Consider the following 18777-nt stretch of genomic DNA (forward strand, 5'->3'; position numbering starts at 1 on the left):
CTTTTCTTGCCTTTTTAGGCTAGCTCCGTTTCTCTAGCACACTTTTCTCCTCCGTGCTTCTTTGTCCATGCAAAAGTCAATTCAATTACCATTTCCTTGTACCCGCCCTAGCTTTGTTGTCCCCTGTAGACTGTCCCCAGACTAGTGTTATCTGCTTTACCAGAACCTGTAGTTCCTGTGTCACATTACGTGCCTGCTCCAGCCGGAGTTCACTCGGTAGCATTCCGACTTCACGTGTGGTCAGGAGTGGTCAGTAATGAGTGGGCACGTACGAGACAGTCGTTTGTGGTGTGTACGGCTGTTGATATAAAGAAAGGGCTGCTTCTGTTTCGCCATCACTTTAAAGTATCCAAGCTGTAATCACAGAACCCAACAACGTGCCAGGGAAAGATTGAAGCCTCAAGCATAGAGGAGACAGTTGGATTAGAAATCATAGCCCAGTCAGCGTTTGCTAGCGTGCTCCGGCCCCGTCCTCCTGCAGGCTCTGAATATGATTACCTCACGCTGGGTGCTCAAGCAAATTCTAAGTGCGGCCAGCTATGTTAATTCAGATCGTACCGTTCGACAATGGCGTCTGATTTTGTTACTGTAGTGTATGATTATATAGTTTTATTTTCTACAGGGCACTGACTTTGTGTCTTTGCTTATTTTATGTTGCAGGTTAATATCCTTCCAGGAATTTGTAGCGTTCGAATCTGTCCTGTGCGCTCCGGATGCCTTGTTTATGGTGGCCTTCCAGCTGTTTGACAAAGCTGGCAAAGGAGAGGTTACTTTTGGTAAGGACTGTGATTGTGGGAGCATTTCTCTCTTTTGGGAATGAAAGGTACCCATGCTTTTTTTTTTTTTTACTCAAAATAGATTTTCTCCCCCCTCACATAATAATTCTTGATTATGGTTTCCCTTCCTTCTACTCCTTCCAGGTTCCCACACCTCCACTCCCACCAGGCACACTCCCTTTTTATCTCCTAAAACACACACATTTCTAAGGGTCAATAATAAATTAAAATATATAATAGGGTAAAACAAAGACTAACTCCTCAAGCTTGGCAGAACAAATAGAAGAAAAGTGCCTAAGAGAAGGCACAAGAAACAGAGGCACACTCGTTCACACACCCAGGAATCCTAGAAAAACACTAAGCTAGAAGCCTTGCTATATGTGCAAAGGACCCGTGCAGACCCGTGTAGACCCTGTGCAGGCCCTGTGCAGACCCATGCAGCCCCTGTGCAGACCCGTGCAGCCCCTGTGCAGGCCCTGTGCAGACCCGTGCAGACCCTGTGCAGGCCCTGTGCAGACCCATGCAGGCCCTGTGCAGACCCGTGCAGGCCCTGTGCATGCTGCTTCGGTCTCTGTGAGTTCATATGAGCTTTGCTCATTGATTTAGAAGGCCTTGTTTTCTTGGTGTCCTCCATCCCCTCTGGCTCTTGGCACTCTGTCTGCCTCCTCCTCTTCAGTGTTTCCTAAGCCCTGAGGGGGGGATTTGATGGAGGTACCCTGTTTAGGGCTAAGTGTTAGGACAAGGTCTCTGTGGGTGTATTTGTTCCCATCTGCCGTGGGAGGAAGCGTCTCTGATGGTGGCTGAGCCATTACAGCAGGATGTCATTAGGAGTCATTTTGTCATTTCACTGCCACTTTTTTAGAACTGTGGTCTGGTTTTACCTTAGGTCTCTGGGCTACATGGCATCTATCAGGTTTTTAGTCTCCAAGGCAATGCTGGGTATGGGTTCCATCTCATGGAGTGGGCTTTAAGTCAGATCAGATAGTGGTTGGTTACTCCCATAAGCTTTGTGCCACAGTTGCCTTAGCATATCTTACAGGCTGGACACCATTGTACATCAGAGGGTTTGTAGCTGGGTTGGCCCACACATATTCTTTTATGAAGTTAACATGTCCATTTAAACAGTGCTACTCTGAGGGCTGTGGCCCATATGTCTCCTCCGTGTAGAGGAAGGACTCCGCTCTGGCTTAGTCTTAATCCTCTGCTCTTGTTTCTAGGTGAGCAACAGTGTGGCAGGACTCCTTGCACAGTCCCAGAAGGTGACGATTAGCAAGGACTTGTGTCCCTTTCCACTCTGCAAGTCATGCTTTCCACTGTCTGGGACACTGATGCTTATAAGCATCTCACCGGCAGAAGCTCCCACACACCCAGCACTAACTAACCCCTGTCTTCAAAGAACAGTTTTCTGGTTTTGACTGGTTCCGGGTACCCTGAGCTTTGAACCAGTCCTCCTCAGCTCCTGTAGACATGGTGCTTGCCCAGTGGGGGCCTTTTTTAATTTTAAAAGGCAGATGCATCTCTATTATGTTCACCTGAGTTTGCAGCAAAGCAACAGAAAACCCTGAGATTTTTTCTTTCTTTCTTTCTTTTCTTTCTTTCTTTCTTTCTTTCTTTCTTTCTTTCTTTCTTTCTTCCTCCCCCCCTCCCTTTTTCTTTTTTGGTTTTTTGAGACAGGGTTTCTTTGTGTAGCCTTGGCTCCTGGACTCACTATGTAGACCAGGCTGGCCTTGAACTCACAGCGATCTGCTTGCTTCTGCCTCCCAAGTACTGGGATTAAAGGCATGCGCCACCACGCCCAGCTACCCTGAAATTTTCTAAGTGTAGAAGAGTCTTCAAGTAGCCAGTGATCAGCATCTAGCTGAGGGTGGCACTGAGGCCACCAGAAGCTGGTCTGATGACAATGCTATGACAGTGTTAGCTCGTGGATGCCACAGAGTGTTACCTTTTCGACTTGCTTTGCTCTATAAATCTAAGTAGAAATGAGAGGAAGCTGGGTTGGGGTGAAAAGAGTTAAGGAGTGAGCTCCTTGACGTGTAACAGTCATCATATGGACAGACTGATAAGGGATATTGGTGGCAACCACCATGTGAGGGCCCTGTGGGAGAAGCACCCAGTGTTAGTTACTTTTCTTGTTGCCATGACCAGATACTTGACTGAAAGCAAGTTTAGGGGAGGGGAGAGTGACTCTGGCTTATGGTTTCAGGAGGAACATATGTGGCCGGCTTGATGTGGTTGGAGAAACTGTGACCACAGTCAAGAGGCCAAGAGTTGACTGGAAGTGATGCTGGGCTAGAAACTCTAAGGCCTGCCCTGAGTGACTTACTTCCTCCAGTGAGAGTCCACTTTCTTACAGATTCTACAAACTTCCAGAACACCACCACCAACGGCAGTCATCTTAAAGCACATAAGCTCATGAGGGACATGTCACGTTAAATCAGCAGGCCCAGACTGTCACCTGTGCTGGGTGAGATGTTAGGATGGGAGAATCAGGAGGAACAGAGTGTGAATTTAGTCAGCTATGGATGCAAAGGACAGTGGCGTGAGCATCTTCTTCCTCCCAGTGTCTTTCAAGCTGTTAGCGGATGGATGAACGATTTTAGCCTTCTTTCTTTGTGTTTGGTTTTGTTCGTTTTTTCTTTTGAGACATGGTTTCTCTGTGTAGCCTTATCTGTCCTGGAGCTCTCTCTCTGTAGACCGGGCTGTACTGCAACTCAAAGATCTGCCTGTCTCTGCCTCTCTCAAGGTCTGGAACTAAGGGTGTGTGTCACTTCCGCCCAGCTGATTTTAGCTTTCTGAATTTCATTTCTCATTTATAAAACAGAGGCAATGCTTCCTTTCTCAGACCATATGAAAATCTTATCACATATCATGGTACCGTCTGAAAAACAAAGGTCTTTATAAAAATGGTAATACTAAAATAATAGCATTTAATTTGGGGCTTATGGTTTCAGAGGTTAGAGTCCATGGTGGCATCTCAAGGGCATGGTGGTAGGAACAACTGAGAAATGACTTTTTGTTGTTGTTGTTTTTTTGTTTTTTGTTTTTTTTGAGACAAAATTTCTCTGTGTAGCCTTGACTATCCTGGACTTTGTAGACCAGGTTGGCCTCGAACTCACAGTGATCCGCCTGCCTCTACCTCCCAAGTGTTGGCATTAAAGGCATGTGCCACCACAGCCCAGTGAGAAATGACATCTTGATCCCCAAGCAAGTGGGGGATGTGGCGGGGGGCAGCAGAGACAGACAGACACCCTGGGAATGGCTCTAATCTTTTGAAAGTTCAAGGCCAGTGACACAGCTTCTCTAACAAAGCCACACTCTTGATCCCATCCAAACAGTTCCAGCAACTGGGGGCCAAGGATTCAAACACAGGGGCCTATGCGGGAACATTCTCATTCAAACCATGATACCTGCTTTCTGTTTTTCTTATTCTTTGGAAAGTCCTTTGAAACAATAGTGTAGCCTGTGGTCCATGAGCTATTTGCTGAGCACTGCCCATCTCTCAGGCCATGTGAGGTTGGCGGTCCCAACGTTAGGTATTCACATTTCTAATTACACCATCAGTTGCCCGTGACTGGTGCAGAGCACACAGCCCCTCCACCACGTCCTTGTCATCTATGTGTAATTCATCATCTGTATCATCAGTTACATACAGTGACAGGTCATGTGCATGTCCTGTATGCATTTATGATAAACCCATTGGGAGCTCACCTTATAGGTCTCATTAAAATATGGCCTGGATCTTCTGAGCCTTTAACCCCCAGATAATTCTAGCTTAGAAGAAATGCACAGAACTAAGGTATCCAGATGGCCTGTTGACCTGCAGAGTAGTATCTAGATTCTATCATTTTTCACAGCATAGTGCAATTGTCAAATGTAGGCGTAGGTAGCAGCCTATTACTTCAAGTAAACAAATTCAAATGGGATACGGCAGCCTCGGGACTATTGCATGGCACGGGCTATAAAAAGTTAGCAGTGTGTCCCAGGAAATTCATAGATGGGAAGAAATAAAATCAACCAGACAGTCACACAACAGTGCAGTTGGACGAACCAAGAGCATTGCCCTACTCAGTCCTGTCTCATGAGCCCAAGTCTTCAGACACCAGAAATCTGTATCCATAGTCGGCCTGGCTGCCTACACGAGACTATTCTGCAGCACAGGCAGTGGCTCTCTTACCGTTCCCTGGTCTCAGATGGCTGCTTGGCGTCTTTGGAAGTCATGAGTGGCTAAGGTGAGAAAAGCAAGAGATTCCACGTTGACCTCCCAGATTGGCTCTGGCCACTGTGGTGATTATAAAGGAGGCAGTGTTCTCACACTGCACTTACGGTCACGGGGAGCTGTTTCCTGCATCACAGGGGAGGCCTCACTCTCCTACCCCATCGCCTAGCCTTGTCTTTGATCCAGGCTAAGAGCAAGTGGGCGCTCTATCTGTTTGTGGATTGGATTAAGTTCAGGGTGCACCAGTGTTTGTCAGCAAGTGGCCGTGCACCTGCCTCCACTAATGCTGTCCCTGAAACTCACTCAACACAGTCAGATGGAGAGTGTGACAGGGAATCAAATGCCATTTCCATAGAGCCCTTCCCTGTTTCTTGAGGCCTTGTTCACCTTTCTCATATTTTTTGCATCTAAAATCATTCCCGTGTTTGATACATTGAAACCATCCCGATTAGGCCAATTTTCTTTCTCTGATATCTAGTTCCTTCTCTTCTGTTTCGTGTGAGAAAATCCATCTCCACTATTTCTCTCTCCCTTCACTCCCTCTCTCAGTGCTATAGATTTAATTCTTGGCTGTCTGCACACTAGCAGAACCTCTACCATCCATGGAGCCACATCCCCAGGACCACCGCGTTTTCTATTTTGATATCTGATATTTATTTGTTTCTTTCTTTCTTTGTTTGTTTGGTTGGTTGGTTTTGGAGATAGGGTTTCTCTGTGTTATCTTGGCTGTCCTGGACTCGCTTTGTAGACCAGGCTGGCTTCAAACTCACAGTGATCCGCCTGCCTCTGCCTCCCAAGTGCTGGGATTAAAGGTGTGCGCCACCACGCCCAACTGATATCTGATATTTATAAGTAGCATTTTATATGAACATGTGGATGACAGTGTGTCAGGATCGTGAGAAATTCTAGATAAGTTGTGATTCTATATATGTGGAGAAAAGAGTAGTCTAAATATTTTTATTTGCACATTAGGCTACTTCATATCATGGTAGTTTTAAGCCTTGCTTTCTATTTTTAAAGCATGCTTTCTTGACGTCTGTAGTATATAGCAGACGTATGTATATACATACGTACATATATATGTGTATAAATAATACGTAGCAAATTGTCAGCAAGCATTTTCATGAAGTTTGTATGATATAAGTTCTTGTGGCTGTTGTCCAGGTCACAAGAGAACAGAAGCAGTGGCGGGGAGGATTGTCCTCAGTTCTAGTGGTTACAGCTGGCGTTTGTCACTATGAGGTGATCTTGCTTGGTTTTTTTTTTTTTTTTTTTAATTAACGTAAGTGGGACAGAAACAGATATACTCCTTTAAGAACTTGTTTGTTAGGGCTGGGGAGACGGTGCTTTCAGAAGAGGAGAGTTCAGTTCTTAGTGCTCATGCCTGTGGCTCATAACCACCTGGACCGCCAACTCCAGGGGATGGGCCTTCTGGCTTCTCCAGGCTGCTTACACACATCTTTCTTAATCCACTGTGACCAAGCAGGTTATAACACATGAGCCTGGAAAGACATTATACTAAGTAAGAAACAGCCAGTCACCAAAACATTGGGAGTAGTATAATTCCATTTACACAAGATTCCTAGGATAGTCAGGCTTATATGGGAACAAAGTTGAGCGATGATTGGCAGAGGTTGGGGAAGACAAGAATGTGGGCTTCGTATTTAAAGGATATAGAGCTTCCGTTCTGCAAGATGAAAAGATTTCTGGGTGGGTGGTGGTTGCACAGCAATTTAAATGCCCCTAATGCAGCAAATCTGTGTACTTATAAGAGGTTAGTGTGTGTGTGTGTATGTGTGTATGTGTACTTAATATATATATATATATAAAATACATATACATATGTGTATATATATATATTTCCTTCTAATTATGGGAGATATTAAGAGTGATGAAGGTTGACGTTTTTGCAGCTATTCACAGGAGTCAGTAGGTGTTTTGTTACTTGCATGTGTGTACACACACACACACACACACACACACACACACACACACACACACGCCCATGCCACAGGAGACTTCCAGGACTCATTTCTCTCCTTCTACCATATGATTCCCAGAGATGAAACTCACATTGTCAGATGCCTTTACCTGCTGAGCCGTCTTGCTGACCCAGATTCTGGGTCTGTTTTAAAAGAGAGTGCGTGTGGCTCTTTGACAGGGTGAAAGGGATGCATTTGAGAGGGCAAGTGAATGAGAAGGCAGCTGGGAGGAAGACTGCACAGTCTAGACAGATCTAGTGGAAGGGTAGACATTTCAGTAGAGAGAGAGAAGACTAGGCTGGGGCCAGGCAGGAGCAGGGAGTTGTTTTTCTCACACAGTAGTTCCTGTTTATCGTCTCCTAAGCAAGCACTAGGTACTTTGGCCCAGAGTGCGGGAGTTGAGAGATGGACTTTGTCGTGCATGGGTGGGGGTAAGCAAATAAATGGTAGAAGCCAGTGAACCAAATGCTGTGAATAGAATACAGCTATCTCCTGAGTACGTACCATGGTGTAGGGCTGGTGATAGAGCAATGGACAAGACTAAAACACATCCTCTTCCTAGAACTTGCATTCGAACGGAATGGGAAAAAAGCACACTGTGATAGGTTGCTGACTGCAAGTAGGTGGAAAAGATGGAGGCTGTTTAAGTAGGCTGCCTGGGTATCAGGGAGCGAGTGTGGAAAAGGTGGATTTTGGCACAGGATAAGGAGGAGATTAAAAGGTATAGATTTAGAGATGTGAATGGTCCTGTGGGAAGGAGACACCATGTCACATCAACCTCAGGACCCCGGGGCCAGAGTTTATCTGGCGGGAAAGGCGGTCAGGAGCTGGGGCAGGCCCTTTATAGCACTAGTTGAGGACCATGAGGATGTTTGGAGCTGGGGAATTTTGAGTGGGGCAAGGCCTCCCACACATCTGTCTGTGTGTGACCTTTGTGTGTGCGAGGCAGGGAGAGCAGCTGGCACATCATAAGTTCCTGGCCAGAGAGACTGAGACCCTGCCTCAAAACCAGAACAAAGCAAGCCCTAGAAAACCAGCTCAATTGTACCCTGTTATTAGAAAGCACAGTGACTTTGTCCTTTAATTCTTACATCAAAAGGTGTTTAATTTGATGCCATGTTTCCTGTGCCTGTTAACAAGGGTTGTGTGGAAAAGGCTCTATTAGGCAGTCGTAAAGCATAAAAGTTTAATTTTATTAAGGCACGGACAAGTCCTGCAGGAAAGGAAATCTATTCAATGTTGTTTAAACTAGCATAAGAGGAAACAAGTTTGAACACAACCTTTCTGTCCTGTGTTTGTGTCACTCTTTGCAAACCTACAAAAACTGAGGTGATTGCTAAACTAGTTCATTCTTAATGTCAAACTATTTCTTTTCAGCTGATTCTTTGATTCGAGTTAGAGGCTGTCTCTGAATCTCTATAGTGACAGATGTGAAACTGGTCTTACACCAGGGCAACAGGCAGGGTGGATGGGATACGTTGCAGCCCCGCTCCAGTCCCTGGCAGGGGAAGCTGAAGGAATACATGAGTTAACAGTGTGGCAGCAGGAACTGTCAAAGGAAAGCGCGCACACACACACACACACACACACACACACACACACACACACACACACACACACACACGTTCCGGTAAAGGCAGATTTTGTGAAAGGCTGGGACATCCTTAGCATCAGGCTAGATGGGGAACTTTTCTTTTAAGCTCAGTGGAGAAGAAAGTCCTTTGCAACCACCTTTGTTAATGCCGATGTTAGATTTGGCATTTCACAAAGGTAATGTTACTTTATTGGAAGAAACCTAGTGCAGTAAGTAGATTTTAATTTGAGGGGAAGGTCCCTGCTCCCATGCACATTACAACAGGGCTAAGATCCCAGGTACAAACGGGGGCGTGAGCTTGGGAAGCAGACTCCTTCAGGTTGGGAGCAAGCGAGCCCGAGCTGGAGCCTCCTGTCAGAGCTCAGACATTCCTCAAAAGCCGTTCCAGTTCATTGGGTCAAAAATCCGCTATTTACGAGAAGCTAAATACGGATTTGCACGATTGACCATAATGGCTTCAATTTTGAAAGATAGTAGTATCAGAGAGCACTTCCAGTTGGTGGGATAATTTGAGAATCGCCCATGCTCAAATGGCTAAAATATTGTACTTTTTGCTACTTCATCACTCCATTTTAAAAATAGGGATTTTTTTTTTTTTTAAGGGCAAGCTTGTTGAGAAGGTGGAAGAATGTCAATTGAAGAGTAAATCACAACAGCCATGTGAAGTCACTCTTAGTTAACCACGGGCATGGAGGTTAACCTTTCTCCACAAAGATATGCAGAGATTAGATTGGGAGCCCCTACTGTCTGTCTGTCCGTCCGTCCGTCCGTGTGTGTGTGTGTGTGTGTGTGTGTGTGTGTGTGTGTGTGTCTGCATGTGTGTGTGTGTCTGTCTGCATGTGTGTATGCATGTGCCTGTGTTTGTGCAAGCTGAGATCTGAAGAGAGTTTTGTTCATCAGAAAGAAGGTGCAGAGAACTGAAAGCTAAAGCTGCTGGCATTAAATCCTGAAGCCTGGAGCTGTGGGGGGAAATTTGACTATTTTAAACTGTACCGCTCATTTAAAAATAGTAAAATTATACCATTATTCTTTCAGTATGAGAGAGAGAGATAAAAATACAGTTTTTCTAAATTGGAAAATTCGCTGTAATCTTGCTGCTAATGACTGATTTCTTCTAACAGTTGCAAGGCAGATTTGCTCTGATAGGTTGGTAAAGGAAACAAAATCAAGAGCATATTGGAAGTTCTTAGAGAAAATTACAGTTTAGGTATATGTTGGGGGTGGATAGTTAGACATTTTAATTGAAATAAAACAGTTTCATACTAATATGGGCTCGCCGTGGGTGTGCTTCTGCCACACATCTGCTCCTGAAGCCGTTAAGTAGGGTTAAATGTATGTTAATGCTTTTGTGAGAAAATAATTTTTGATAACATCCGCCCAAGGAAACTAGCTTAGGAATTTCTTTCTAAACAATATGCATGTTGTGCTTGCATTTATGGAATGAATTAGGACTCTTGCACTGTTGTAAGAGTTTCGTAGCTTCGCTGTTGCTTGGTTATGGTCCTTATTGGTGATGAAAGATAATGAAAATTGATGCAGCAGGTGACTAAAGCAAGCACATCTGGAGATGGACCACAGCAGCCCGCTGCCTGCCTCCAGACACCGCTTTAATTGATGTGCCTTACATGTCATTTCACCCTGCGAAGAATGCCCTTTTTCTAGCAGCTGCCTGGCCAGCTCCCCAGTTGGCCGCTGTGCTGTTGAGTTAGACCATGCGAGAGGCCATTTATTTCTTACCCTAAATCTCTGCTGGCCCAGGGTGTTCACCAGCGCTCTCCATGGTGACTTATGGTGCTACGCCTGAGCGTCTGTAGACCTCAGATCTTAGAGTAGAGTTCTTTCTTATCCACGAGGCTTACCCGGTGCTTTCCCTCCAATTGTATGTGGTGTTTGTTAAAAAAAAACTGTGGACAGTCTGGCTCCAGCTTCCATCCTCTGATTCAGAATGTTTGGGTGTGAGGCTTGTTTGAAACGAGTTCAGACTTCAGGTGAACAATAGCTCGTGTCAGTTAGTCTCCCCTGCGTGAGAGGGCTCAGTGGGGGGAAAGGTGACTGGCTTCATAGAAACCACAGCTTGTCTGCTGGCACTACAAGAGTGTTCTATCCGGAATATCATATGACCTTCAGTTAGGGCAGCACTGTTCCTTTCAAAATGTAAAACTGGAAGAGCTTTACATCACACTTGACTGTTAAGCACACTGTCGTCATACATGGCTTCAGTAGAGCTCAGGGTCACTATGTTTGTGCTTTTTTTTTTTTTTAAGATTTCCATCACCACTGTCTGTGTGTTCAAAATTACAAGAAAAAACTTCATAAGATCTTCCAGAAAATTCACTTCTAATGTGAAGCACTCTGAGCATACTGTTTTAATGACATCCATTTTCTCCCTAGACTTCCCTTGAGTGAGCCTCAATTGTAGCCAGCATACGTTTTCCCTCTTCAGACCCTTCACTGTGATTAATATAAAAGGTACTTGTCGGAAAGGTTTGAATTGGCAACTTTGACATTGGGGCAAATGACACAGACAGTCGGCATCCGCTCTATCCATTGTTATTTAACTTGTTAATTCAAGTTTGTCTTTTACGTGGCGCTTGGAAGTCATGTCCATATATGCACTTGTTAGCTATAGCAGCAGATGAAATACTACTTCTCATAGAAAACCAACAAATTTTCTCTGAGGATTCAGACTGAGAGGAAGCAGGCACCCTTCAGAAAGAAGGTGAAGAAAGCTATAGTTCTCCCATCTCTTAAAAAGGCTCCCTTTGGTGTTTAACAGATACATGCTTTTCTTGTAGTTATTGTATTAACAGACTTTTTAGGATCAATAGGAGAGACATTATGGTTTAGTGTTTGGAATAGCTTGATGAATCTTTTTTTTATCTTAATGGGAAACTCATTTTCACTGATTTGAAGCTTCGAAAAGCAAATCTTGTAGAAATTAAAGAGCATTAATTTAGTTATTCTGTATGGAAACAAAGATGTAGAAAGTTAAAATTTGCATAAGTGAAGATCTTGATGATTTCAGATTATAGTGTGGTGGAAGTTAAGGAATAAGAGCCCATAGGATTTGTAAAAACAAATTCAGTCTAGCCACTTAATGGCATGTGCAAGTAATTTGCCAATTAAATATTTCTAGTATTTGAAAGATCTTCAAAGTACAGAGTGGAGGTTCTTAATCTTTCTTAATTTCATACTTTAAGAAACATAATAGAAAATTACGTAGATTTTGATCACTTTTCATTCAGAATTTCAGCATGTGAGCTCAAGGAAGGATGGATTTTCGCACTGCAGGAACATTGGTGCCTTTTGAGAGATGTATGAGCTATGATATTTTCTAATCACACTCTGCTTAATTTTTAAAAAATCATCTGAAAATACTTGGTGCCCAAATAATAGTTTTCAGGATAATTAAGACTATTGGTGTTGGAGATTTTTTTGGTGTTGGAGTTTACATCTTAGTGGTCTCCTCTCCTACTGTGTGCAGAACACGGTAGTAGGCACACTCAAATATCTCTCCGAGACAGGAGTTTTATTTTATTTTAATGACTGAGTGTTGAGTCAGGCAGTTCATCCAGTGGTACCAATTAGTCAGAAGGGAATCTGTGGCGGTCACTTACTTTTCTTGAATTGCTTTATACTCCTTAGCTTTTAAGTACTGTCATTGATCTGCATGACATGACCATCAGCACTCTGAAGTTTAGAACACTTCCTTACCTCAGCAAGGGAGTCAGTACCCATTAGCAGTCAACTGTTTGCCCTGAACACCCCATTGGTTCCTTTTAGGCTGAGGCAACCCTTAATCTTTCTGTTTATATCAGTTTGTGGATGCTCAGCATTGTTTTTAATGTTCATTGTGTGTGTGTGTGTGTGTGTACGTGCCATGGTGTGTTAGAGTGTGTGTGTGTGTGTGTGTGTGTATGTGTGTTTAGGAGTTACTTCTCTCCTTATGAGGCTTGGCAGTAGTCACCTTTTCCTGGTGAGCCATCTTGCTGAGTTTATATAAATTCACTCATAGACTATTGAGTCTGTTAGTACAGAGTTTTTTAGCATAATGTTTACAAGGTTCACCCACAATATTAGCACACTTGTCTGCATACTAACACATAATTATTATCTTTTCAAATTTTTGGATAGTAGTCTATCATATGGATTTAGCATATGTTGCTTTGCTCATCAAGTAATGAGTTGTTCCTGTGTTTTGGCAATGAACAATACTCCTGGAACATTCACTCACATACTTTGTGTGGCTTTGTGGTTCTGTTTCTTGCATCCTTGGAAATACCATTGTGAAGTCATGCAGGAACTCTAGGTACAACCTGTTTTTCAAGGTGGCATTTTATATTTGCAGCAGCATTTGAGGGTTCCAGTTTTGTCACATTCTCGGCAGCACTTCTTACACTGCTCTTGGCTACAGCTACGCATGTTAAGTGTTAGCCGTTGGTTTTCATCTTCCTGGTGCTAACGGTGCTGAACACCTTTCCGGGTACTTGTGAGCCATTTTTATGTCACTTCAGAAAAAAATGTTTCCTCAGTTCTTCCTATTTTAAAACTGTCCTTTTTATCTTTTCATTTTAAGTTGAATTTGTCAAGGCTAGAGAGATGGCTCGGTGGTTAAGAGCACATACTGTTCTTGATCATGACCCGAGTTGAAGTCCCAGCACCAACCTACACAATTCCAGGGGATGTGACGCCCTCTGACCTCTTCATACAAACACACACAAACATACATACACATAATTGTTAAAAAAAAATCAAGTTGAGTTATGTTTTTATTTCTGTGTTGTGAAAGTCTTTTCTATATTCTAGAGTTCCTTACCATACATGATGCCCACCCACGGCCCCTAGTCTGCAAGCTGTCTTTCACTCTCCTGATGCTATGCTTTAGAAAATAAATTTGAGCCGGTTGTGGTGGCGCACACCGGTAGGATTTGCTGAAGGAGGCAGAGGCAGGAGGATCACGAGTTCGAGGCCAGCCTGGACTACACATAAAGAAAATAAATTTGATGATGTTCAGTTTGTCTATTTTTCTTTTCTTTTCCTTTGTCTTTTTCATATCTAGTACACTATTCCCCAATCCAAGCCCACGGATCATGCATCTACTTAATATTCCTATCCTTACGTCTTAACACCTTGGTAGCTTTAGCTCTTGCATTTAGGTTTTTGATCTATCATGAGTTGGTTGTAGGTGGTCAGGGCTGGACTTGATTCTTTTGCATGTAGAGATCATTTGTTTTACAAGGTAAGGATTACTTTTCTTTCTTTCTTACTTTCTTTCTTTCTTTCTTTCTTTCTTTCTTTTTTTCCTTCTTTCTTGGGGGCGCAGATTGGCAGTCATGTTTGTTGGAAATCTCCTGGCAGTAAACACACACGTGTGACTCTGGATTCTGGTTCTTGTTTTGTTTACTTGTTATCTATCCTATGTTGTAACCACAGTCTCGATTTTGCAGTAGCTTTGTACTGACTGAACTCCAACTCTGCTCTTGTATTTCAAAGTTTCCTGGACCCCCTGGGTGGTCATGGCACATGCCCTTAATGCAAGCACTTAGGAGGCAAGAGCAGGCTGATCTCTGTGAGTTCAAGGCCAGTTGGGTCTACAAAGTGAGTTCCCAGACAGCCAAGGCTGCACAAAGGGACCCTGACTCGAAAACAAGAACAAGAAGATTCTGTGTTCCTTGAGTACTTATGGATTTGAGAATCAGCTTGCCTGTGTCCTCAAGAAGCCAGCTAGGATTTTGTGACGGAATCTTTATGTCACTTTGGGGAGTATGACCATTTAACACCAACTTTGGGAATGGATTTCTATTGCCACTCTAAGATTTATGTACTTATTTGTTTAGAGACAGAGTCTCACACTGTAGCTCAGACCAGCCTAGAGCTCATTGTGTAGCCCAGGCTAGCCTCACACCTAGCTTCAGGCTCCTGAATGCTAGATTCTAGGTATAAGCCAATGGTACCTGGTTATTTTGTCATCGTAATCATATTAATTCTTCTAATAAGTAGCACTTTGTAGCATTTAGAGAATAGATGTTTTATAAATCTTTTATTAAATTTGTTGTCTTTTTTGAGATTACCACACTTGGGATCATTTCCTTAATTATATTTTTAGATTGTTATTTTATATATGTAAAAATAGAATTGACTCCTGTAGGCTAGACTTCTATATTCTGATCTGGCCAGACACGCTCACTAGTATGAACAGCTTTTTAGTAGGATCCTTGGATCTTCATATGTATATGTAAGAGCAATTTATCTGTAACCCAGCTTTCAAAGGTCTTAAAGCTTCCATCATAGGCTTCTGTGTTTCTGCAAGAAGCCAGCTAGGATTTGGAGGGACTCTGTATGTCACTTAGGAGGATGTATGATCATTTATTATGAAGAAAAAAACAGTTGCGGCTTTGTCATTGTTTGCACCACTTTTAAGACCAGAGCTCACTCTGAAGCCCAAGCTGGCCTCCACTTTACAATCCTCCTACCCCGAGTCTCCGGAATTCTGGGCTTAGAGGCTACTGGCACCCTACCCACTGTAATTATCTTTTTATAGTATAAAAAGTATAGCCAATGGTGGTAAGTTGGAAAAGCAAAGTCCCATTTTAAAAAACAACAACAACAAAACAAAAACTCAGAGGGACCTTGAGCTTGTTTGGTAGTCTTGACTTAAATAACATCACCATGGCTTGGTGACCTGGTGGCAGCTATAGTACTTCCCAACAGAGTTTGGCACAGAATGAAATACCGATGATTATACTTTAAAAGATAAGCATTCTACTTGCTTTCACTTTGAGGAAGAGTAGCAGAGCTTAGAGAAGCTTGCCTTTGTCTACCTAAGGCCTGTGCCCTGTGCTGCACTCCTATGTTGCAGCCTTCTTTGCCTGACTGGCCTTGCTCTATGGATCCAGTCTCAGGATCTTTTGTGTTGTACTAGGAGAAGCATCCACATCCTTCTTACTCCGTGTGATAGTGTAATAATGTGCCAGGACACTCTCAGTTGTTAAGTTATAAACCAAGTAAGCAACAAAATGGCAGAAAATTTTTTTTGACTTTTTCTTCTTCTCTAAGATTTCAGGTTAGGGCCTTGAGAGAAGGCTCAGTGGTTGAGGACATCGGTTACTACTCTTCCGAAGGCCCTGGGTTTGATTCCCAGAACCCACATGGTAGCTCTGTACCTCCAGTTCCACAAGATTCAGCGCCCTCTTGTGGCCTTTACGGCCACTGCATGCACATGGAACACAGGCACGCAGGGAAGATACTTATATAGCCATATACATGAAATAAAAATAAATCTAAAAAAGCAAGCAAACAAAAAACACTTTCAGCTTAGCTCTAGAAAGTTCTGGTGGCTGGAGAGATGGCTGAGCACTTAAGAACTCTGGCTGCTCTTCCTGAGGATCCGAGTTCAGTTCCCAAGCCCCACATGGTAGCTCGCAACTATCTGTAACTCCAGTATAGGACCTAGTATAGGACCACGGGAATCTTGACACCCTCACACTGAAATTCATACAGGCAAAACAACCAGTGCACATAAAGTAAAAATAAATAAATCACTTTAAAAAAGAACCGTAAAACTAAAAAGAAGACAATACAGGCAAGATCTGGAAATGGAGGTGAGGGCTTAGTCATAGCTAGTCCAGTGTTTCAACTCCTGGAGTCTTTGATGGTGAAACTTGTCTGCCCACGGAAGCCAGAGTGCGGCGCTTCATCTAGCATGCATGTCGCTTTGTTTCTTAGTTTCCTGTTTTCTAGGTGTTAGGTGAGGCAGCTCTTCTCGTTACCTCAGAAGACCTGGAGACTTCTTAAAGAGCTGGTAGTTAAATGAAAAGGTGTCTGTGCCCGAAAAGGAGAATGCTGTGTGGGGCAGCATTTTTCTGTTGTCTAAGGTGAGGGAGGAGTGCGCTGACCTCCTGTGTGGTTGTTTCACTTACAGATAACGCTTCTGTTTGTAAACCTGAAGCCATTTGTTGAGGCAGAAGAAGAAGTCCAGGTGTATGGCCCTGAAAATAGTTTTGGGGGAAAATATGTGTGTATTTTAGTCTGACAGGAGTTAACTTTTGGAGTCTTTGGAAGAGTTCGTTCGTTGGATGGGGAAATGACTAGAAAGGACTTGCTGTGCTTTGCGCATCACTGGCTGTGGCCCAGCTGCTGGCCGTTTCAAGGGGTGAGTGAGTGACAACCTTGGTGGAGAGGCCAGGAGAGTGACTGTGAAATGTTGTAGAATCTGAGTCAAATAATGGCTGTAGCCATTGCCTCCCCTCCCCCCCCTGCTGCTCCCCGCTGCTGCCCTCCCTCCCCGAGCTCCCCTGCTCCACACACCTAGGAGGCCTAACCTCGTCTCAGAGTGGTCCATCCTTCCTCCTGTAAATGCAGCATCAAGTCTTAGGAGTTTCAGACTAAATAGTATTTGCTGCTGCCAGGCTATGGAAATGCCTTGGGTATCTGGGGGCAGGATCTGTCATGTCTCAAATACTGTGTCTGAACCTTTGATTTGCCTCAGAAGAAGCGAACTTTGCTTTCTGCTTCAGAACTCCCGCGGAAACCCTACCCACATCCCACCCCGGGGGGGGGGGGGGGGGGGGAAGGGCCTTATGGCAGTCAGTCTCAAGGGCCCATATCAAAATTTAAAAAGCCTTTCCTTCCCATTTCTGTGCTTTCCTTCTTCGAATCCAGCTTCCTTGCTGTGGAGACCACCCCCCCCTCAACAGTGCTAATGCCCTGTGGGCCTGATCCTCACCCTGACGCATTTCCAGGGGTTAGACTTGGATTCAGGCCCTCACTCCCGATGGTATACCATTTCTCCCACAGAAATGGGTGCAACGCGTTCTACAATAGCTGGTGAGTCCAGACACCTAAGAAACAGTGCTTGGGTGACATTCTGAAGGCTAGCTAGTGTTTATGCTCTCCAGGTCCAAGGCGTTAACACTTCTGCAGACCGTGGATAGAATGTTTGGCCCATGACTGTGCTGCGCGGGGTGATGTGGAAACTGTCCTAGCTCTGCTTACGTATTTGTCAGTGTTTCAATGGGGAGTTAAAAATTAATGACAAGTGAATCTCTTCCGTAGCTTACTAAGCTAACTTTTCAAAATTAAAAGTCCTTTACCCTTAAGTCAGAAAAAGCATAGGGGTGCTGGTTCACACAGAGAATATTTCTTCTCCTTTGTAAACCTGAAGGCAGCTGAGAAGAGAGACTCTGGGTGAGCCTGACTACCACTGGAAAGTCGGGAGCTGATCTCAGAGATTATTTTGGCATAAGGAAACCATAATGCTTTAAAAAGCTACTGTCTTTGACCTGTTAACTATTTGCTGACCGATTTCAATTAAAAAACTACTTGGGGAGAAACTTGTTCTTTGCCCAGCACTGTGCCAGCCCCTGAGGGGAGTTGGATGCAGACAGTGAGACCTGTGCCATTAAGGGATTAATAATCTATTTGGAACTAAGCGATGCACAGTAAATCTGGACAAACGTACATATGTAGATCACATAAATGTCTTTTTTGGCACATGTTAGGATTGAGGAGTATCTTAGTGATATCATAGCTTCTAAAGTGCAGTGCTTTGCTTCAGTAGTTGGAAAGTCAAATTCTCTAGAATTGCAGGAAAGCGTTCTGCCTCTTGGTTAAAGGTGCCCAGTTTTGTGTTCAAGTTTGACCTCAAGGAAGTAGTAGATGACAGTTAATTATAGGTAGAAAAAAGTTATTGGTTAGAATGAAACTTATTTTAAACTCATTCACTAATTTAAGTTATCTAAGCTGATAGATGTGTAAATGTGTTTTTTAAAAAAGATTTATTTATTTTATTTATTGCATACGAGTGCTTTATCTGCAGAAGAGGGTATCAGATTACATTATAGATGGTTGTGAGCCACCATGTGATTGCAGGGAATTGAACTCAGGACCTCTGGAAGAGCAGGCGGCGCTCTTAACCACTGAGCCATCTCTCCAGCCCCTGTAAATGTGTTATGTGTTATATATATATGGTTTTTGTCCTTCAAAAGCATCAAAACCTTTAGCACACGTTTCTCCAGATTTTCTCCAGGCTGTGGACACTAAAATGCCTGGGTGCCTCGGCTATATATTCTGTCTGTTTAATGTTTTCTCTTACTTGCCATGAGACATGAAGGAAGAGCCAAGAAAGGAGGTCATCGAAGCTGCCCTGTAATTAGTGCCTTAAAATGATTTCTATGTACTATGTGGCAGAAAGGAACCCTCAGCTTGCCC

General features: G+C 43.6%; 1 protein-coding gene across 1 annotated transcript in view; it reads left to right on the plus strand.

Moving 5' to 3' along the window:
* Positions 1-18777, plus strand: part of SLC25A13 (solute carrier family 25 member 13) — a 179396-nt gene that overhangs the window by 63600 nt on the left and 97019 nt on the right. Inside the window, 1 exon segment of the mRNA XM_084788052.1 lies at positions 661-776. Within this exon segment, the coding sequence (XP_084644178.1) occupies positions 661-776 (116 nt within the window).

The sequence above is a fragment of the Acomys minous genome (assembly GCF_964271855.1).
Source record: "Acomys minous genome assembly, chromosome: 6".
Classification (NCBI taxonomy): domain Eukaryota; kingdom Metazoa; phylum Chordata; class Mammalia; order Rodentia; family Muridae; genus Acomys; species Acomys minous.